This window comes from Pseudopipra pipra, chromosome 14 (genome assembly GCF_036250125.1).
Source record: "Pseudopipra pipra isolate bDixPip1 chromosome 14, bDixPip1.hap1, whole genome shotgun sequence".
Taxonomy (NCBI): Eukaryota; Metazoa; Chordata; class Aves; order Passeriformes; family Pipridae; genus Pseudopipra; species Pseudopipra pipra.
In genome coordinates this window covers 1,465,881-1,471,881 of record NC_087562.1, presented here as the reverse complement: position 1 = coordinate 1,471,881, position 6,001 = coordinate 1,465,881, and the positions used below count along the sequence as shown (strand labels likewise).

Sequence of the window (6,001 nt, the reverse complement as noted above, 5' to 3'; positions counted from 1 at the left end):
GGCTGATTGGGCAGCGAGGGGCCTGACGGCCATAGGAGGCGGGGCAAGGGCCGTGGAGTGAGTTTTCATTGGCGGAGCCGCCGCGGGGCGAAAAGAGCGGGAATACGAGTTCATTCAAAAAAGGGGGGGGAGGTGTTGCCATGGCGACGGGAGCGCCGTGCCGGGGGGTGCTCGGGGGGAGCGGGGGAAGAGTCGGGGGCCGCAGCGCCCCAGGGGCAGCTTCGGGCCGAGGAGAATCACAGAGTGGGTCACGCTGGAAGGGACCGCAGTGGGTCATCTGGTCCAAGCTCCCTGCTCAAGCAGGGCCGCCCCAGAGCTCATGGCACAGGATTGCGCCCAGATGCTTCTGGAGTATGTCCAGTGAGGGAGACCCCACACCCTCTCTGGGTGATCTGTCCCGGTGCATGGTCACCCTCACAGTAAAGAAGTTCTTCCATATAGTGAGGTGGAACTTCCTGGGCATCGGTTTCTGCCCGTTGCCTCTTGTCCTGTTGCTGGGCACCCCCGAGCAGAGCCTGGTCCATCCTCTGACACCCTCCCTTCAGTCACTGATAGACTTTGATGAGGTCCCCTCAGTCGTCTCCTGAGATAACAGGCCCAGCTCCCTCAGCCTGTCCTTGTAAGAGATGTCCGTGTCCCATCCCTGTGGTCTCCCCAGGCTTCCTGCTGGCCTCCTTGAGTCCCCTGGGAGCAGAGCCTTGTCAGGGTGCCCTCGCCCCCCATGTGCCTCTGAGGTGACCCCCAGGTGTGGCCCCTTGGCGAGGGGAAGGTCTCACACAGACACAAGCACTCGTGTATTGAACCATCAGTCTCTGTGAGGGCGGAGGGGGGTGAGCAGCACCCCTGGGCTCACTGCCTGTGGTCACCCAGCCCTGCTTTCCACAGTTAACTTCCTTGGCTCCTGCTTTTCTCCAGTTCAGCCAGCGAGTCCACAATCTCTGCAAAACACAGGGATGGCGTTAATCAAAACAGAGCATTTGTTATTGGTTGTTTGGGTTCTTTTTTTGAGAGATGAGAAGGTGGTGTTCTCTTGCTGATAACAACCGGGACAGTCACGCTCTCCTCGAGCCAGCACAAGTGGGTGCCACTAGCAGGGGACAGGCCTGGGCAGACACAGGGGAGTACAGCCCAGACAGAAGCAGCTGTGCATATGGAAAAACTCTTGGGAACAGCTGCAAGAGGCTGTCCTTCCAGCTCAGCACCACATGGTCATGGCTGGGTGCTGGAGTGGAGTCATATTAGAGTAATAAAGGCATGCTGTATTCTCATGCTGATTGCTGTTAAATCTTCTGGTGGAGACCAGTTATTCATCTGATCAGACCCAGACCAACTTCAGAAACAGTGAAATCTTCCCTGCCACGGAGCAATTCCCAAGATTGCAATTTATTGCTCAAAGCCCAAGGCAGGGATGTTCCTGCACAGTTTTGTGGATGCTCCTCCAGCTTATGGGGTCTGCAGGACCTGAGTGGGGATTAACCCAGACAACCCTGCTTCCGGTTTGGTGCTTGTCTGAGAGAAAAAGCTACTCTTATGTGATGCCAAATGAACAGCCTGGTGATTATTGTCGTGGCATGGGTAAACATTCAAGATATGAGGTCTGGTATTGGGGGATTTGTTAGCATAAGAGGGGAAGTCAAGGGTGGATCCCAAAACACAAAACCAGACAAATTCATATGGGAAATAAGGGGCAAATTGCCTGCAGAATTAGCTGGTTGAGGGATACGAAGGGCCTGTGTAGCAGAGGCCCAGGACACTCACCCTCGGCAGAAGGGCGCTGGGAAGGGTCCAAGGCCCGGCACTGGTCGATGACTCTCCGCAGCTCTGCAGGGCAATCCTCCCCAACAGGGTCCCAGTACTGGTGGTTGCAGATTTTCTCCACAATCTCCTCAGGAGTGCAGCCTAGACAATGTGTGTGCAAACAGGAGTCTCAGGATGGAACTCTGCTGCCACAGGAGGGTGCTGGGGAGGAAACCCAGTGCAAGGCCATGCCAAGAGCCTTCCTACAGCCTATGGCATGGAGAAGCCAACAGGGAAGCGACCCACACTCCATCTGCAGTGAACCCCACAGTATTTGGCATGATACTGTTGAGCTCCAGTGGAGCAGGGAGATGAGTTTATGCTTAAAGGCACAGGAACATCAAATAGAAACAAAAATTATTTGCATGTTTGTGGTTTAAGCCTGTTTCTTTACTATAAGCTTTACTTTACTTATATTAGGGTTCCAGGAGAAGCTATGAAGCTGTTGTGCAGAGCCAGGCACACCAGGCACTGCCACTTGGACTTGCACAGTGTGGGATGCTCAGGGAAGGGGCAGGGAGCATCCAGTGCCAGACAGGAACCCCACTGTGCTGTGTGGGTTTTATGCAGGGAACAGATACTTCTGTCTCACCTTCAAATGGGATTTTGGAGGTTGCAATCTCTGCCAGCACGATCCCAAAGCTGGAAGGAGATAAGCAAGAGTCTCAGCATTCATTCTACCGTGTGTTCCTCCCTTCTAATGGAGAGGATTATTGGGCTACGCCAACAGAAAACAAGGGCTTATGTGTCCAATTAAACCTGACCTCCTTCCATAGCTCAACAGCTACTCTGCCAGAGACATGCCTGCTCACAGGCCCCTCTCCAGGGAGGGACAGACACACCTGTATATCTCACAGGGCCTCTTGTAGGGGTAGTTGATGTCTTTCATGTTCTCAGGAGCGATGTAAGCCAGCATATAGACTTGTTTCCAGTTCTTCTTGGCTTTCCTCTTGATGGATGACTCTGTTTCACACAGCTCAAATCCTGACAACTGATTGAGAGAATGAGAGAGAGAGGGAGAAGTGGTAGACCCCTGTGGCACGGCTGGGGAGTGCCCCAAGATGGAGCAAACAGAGCGAGATGCCCGGGGCAGCAAAGGCTGGCAGGCAGCCACGCGTGCTGCCCAGCACGTGGCTCTCTCTGCAAGTGAAACCAGAGGTGGAGGCAGGTGATTTGCTCCAGCTTCAGCTCATCCCAGGGTGGATGGCTCAGGAGCAATCACTTTGCTGATGATAAGACTGAGATAGGCAGGTTTAAGTGCCTAAAGTGATAGGGCAGTTGGCTCTACTCCAAGTTTTATTCTGGACTGTCATAATTCCCTTCAGTGTTGGTGGAGGGAGACAGCCACAAAACCATTCAAACCCCCCAAAACCTTCTCCAAATGTATGGCTTACCTTCACACAGTAATCCCCAGCCACCAGGAACTTGCTGCTGCAGATGCAGCCGTGGAGTCGGGATTTCTCCCCTGTCTGGTGCAGCCTGTAAAGGCCTCTGGCGGCTCCCAGGGCCATCCGAATGCGGATGTCCCAGCAAAGATGCTGCTGCGTGTTCAGCACATCCCGCAGCGTCCCGTGCTTACAGTACTCCATGACGATGGAGAAGCAGGGGCTCCCATCTGCAAGGCAAAAGGATCCTGCCTTGTGCCACCTCCTGGGAGGGGACCACAGCAAACTGTCTCCCACTGGGAACAGGCAGGGCAGGAAAAGGGTGACATTAACGTGACCCCCCTACCGTTCTCCTCAATGCAGATCCCGTACATGCGCAGGATGTTTGGAGACTCAAACTTCTTCAGGGTCTGAACCTCCTTCTCGAAGATGTCTCTCACCTTCCTGTGGAAAAGGACAGCATGGTGAGATCCCTGGAACAAGGCATGACACGGTGCTGTGCCACCCTCCCAGGTGGCACACTCGCTCCCACCCAGGACAACTCACACTGGGTCAGTGGTCAGTGGCCTCTTGAAGGTTTTGATGGCAACAGGGTACTTGAGGTACTCGCCCTCGTAGAGGTCGTAGCTCTCGGTGTCCTGCAGGTGCCTGTAGAGGGTGAGGTGGTCCCGCTTGATCTCAGTGATATCTTCTCTTTTACCAACGTTGACCTTCTTCAAGCCTGCTCCCACCATGTGCCGGGAGGGAACGAGGGACTCGTTAGGCAGGGCTTTGGGGGAAAGGACACAGTGCACGGGGTGCAGGAGGTGCGACACCACTTACGCTCCATCTCGCGCACGATTTTGTTCAGCTCCCTTTGCATCCAGTCTACCTTGCTCTCCACACACTGACTGCCAATGTAGATCTCCTCGGCCACCTCTTCAGGTTCCTCAGTACCTGAAGAGAAACACGCATAGGTTGGGCCACTGGATGAACAAGCAGGACTGATGTGGTTAGTTTTTCTCATGGTTTAAATGTCCCTCTGGCTCTCCGTGGCCGTGGCAATCAAGACAAAGCTGGGAAGCAGATGGGGAGAGGTGCCAACCTCTGGTCTCAGGGAAAGAGGGTTTGCTAAATGCACACTTACTTGCAATCACCTGGTCCAAGAAAGCCCTGTCATCCCTCAGGTCCTCAGCATCCTGCCTGCGACACGTCTTTGCCTGGAAAACTTCCAGGAAAGCCTGCTTCTGCTCCGCCTGCAGCAGGAGCGAGAGCCCCTGGGCAATGTCCTCCAGGCTCTCGTTCACCCAGACGAACTCCTCACCAGTGCTGCGGGCTCGCAGGAACTTCTGGATCCAGCTGGTCTGGCTGTATTTCATCACCAGTTTCTCAGCTTCCCCTAGGACCCGGAGCAGTTTCTTCAGCAGTTCCTCTTCGTGGTGGGAGATGTGCTGTTGTGGCTGAGCCCTGAGGATCCTCACGGGCTCCAGCAGGATCTGGATGCGCTCCACGAGGCGCTGGCACTGGTGCTTACAGCACTTCACCTGCTCGAATTGGGCGTGGATGGCCTGGGCCACGGAGAGGACCCTCTCCACGATGTCCATGCTGGCAGCAAAGGGCTTGGCCCCTGGGGACGTGGGGATGTGGGCTGGGAGCGTCTGCTGAAGGTGAGCCTCAGGTGCTGCTCGGAGGTTAGTTGGATGCAGCTCTTCCACGCCTTCCACCCTAAGGAACAGCCCTGATATGGGACACCACCCTCGAGGTCCCCCATAGCCCCTTACACCTCCTCCAGCTTTGCTGCCTCTGCTTGGCCTGGCACCACGGCTGCCCGTACAGACCAGAGCAGGCACACACAGAGACACAGGTACCAGCAGGATGGCACACCTTGCTCTGCACTAGCAGATTTTAGCTTGATTTAGGTACATTAATTTAGTGTGAGCCATCCCAGAGAGCTTACACCCAGAGGAGTGAGGTCAGCAGTGACCCAAGGAGCATTCCCAGTGCAGCACTCCCAGGCTCCATTCCTGCATTACCCTGGGATCCTGCCCACAGAGCCTACATCTTTGACCATAAAGATCCATTTTCATTTCTACCCAACATCTCCCTCTGTTGTCACCCATCTAATAAAAGCTTGCACCCAGCATCCCCAGCTTCTCCATATTTTCTCCCTGTAGCCCTGTATTTCCCACTTAAGATTTTAAATCAAAGTCTTTCTATGCTCTCAACATCCCCGCAGGGATGGTCCCTGCTCCCCAGCCCACATCCAGGCAGCAGAGACAGAAAACCACCCCTGTTGCAGGGAAATTATCAGCAGCCACCCACACCACTGATGCAGCCAGGGCTAAGAGAGGGGTGCCAGGCGCTACCGGCGGGAAACAAGATGGGAACGCACCCAGAAGCCAGCTCCACTCTCCCGTCCTCTTTCCAGCCCAGTCCCCAAGGAAGAAACGAGCTGTTACCTGGTCCTGCTCCACTGGTCTCTGCTTTGGCTGCCTCCACAGACTGGAGAGGCACAGCAGGAGGAGAAGGATTTTATAGGGTGCTCTCCCCGCCACCGCTGCCACGCAGCGGAAGGGACATTGTGCAACCCCCTGCAGCTTCCCACACTGGGACAACCCCCTGCTCCCAGAAAGCTGCCTGGGGTATCCCCAGCGGCCGGAGGCCCCTGTGCTGGGTTTTGCCTGGTGGAAGAAGGAATTGCCCACGGGAAGTATGTTTGGAGGAAGGGGTGGGGAGGCTGTGCCCCTCATATCGATGCTTGCTGCTATTTTGAGCACCCCAACCCCTTCTGCTGTGCTGTCAGCTGTGAGAAGGCTTGCCCAGGGCACTGTAACACCCAC

The 6,001-nt window shown here is 55.3% G+C and overlaps 1 protein-coding gene across 1 annotated transcript; it reads right to left on the bottom strand.

Annotated features, from left to right (window-relative positions):
* Positions 1-826: 826 nt before the first annotated feature.
* On the bottom strand, positions 827-4,882 carry MLKL (mixed lineage kinase domain like pseudokinase). Its single transcript, XM_064670688.1, has 9 exons — positions 4,309-4,882; positions 4,005-4,118; positions 3,729-3,903; positions 3,529-3,626; positions 3,192-3,412; positions 2,640-2,788; positions 2,390-2,439; positions 1,759-1,899; positions 827-938 (listed from the first exon to the last, which is right to left on the bottom strand). The coding sequence occupies exons 1-9, from the start codon at positions 4,763-4,765 to the stop codon at positions 886-888; spliced, it is 1,458 nt and encodes a 485-aa protein (XP_064526758.1). The 5' UTR covers positions 4,766-4,882; the 3' UTR covers positions 827-885.
* Between the last annotated feature and the right edge of the window lie 1,119 nt (positions 4,883-6,001).

What these genes read in the sequence shown, in the direction of transcription:
- MLKL (XM_064670688.1), bottom strand. Translation starts at nt 4,765, where the DNA reads ATGGACATCGTGGAGAGGGTCCTCTCCGTGGCCCAGGCCATCCACGCC. An exon ending in CTTGGACCAGGTGATTGCAA is followed by an intron (nt 4,119 to 4,308) that starts GTAAGTGTGCAT and finishes GTTTCTCTTCAG; the next exon opens with GTACTGAGGAACCTGAAGAG. An exon ending in AGGCCCTGTGAGATATACAG is followed by an intron (nt 2,440 to 2,639) that starts GTGTGTCTGTCC and finishes ATCTCCTTCCAG; the next exon opens with CTTTGGGATCGTGCTGGCAG.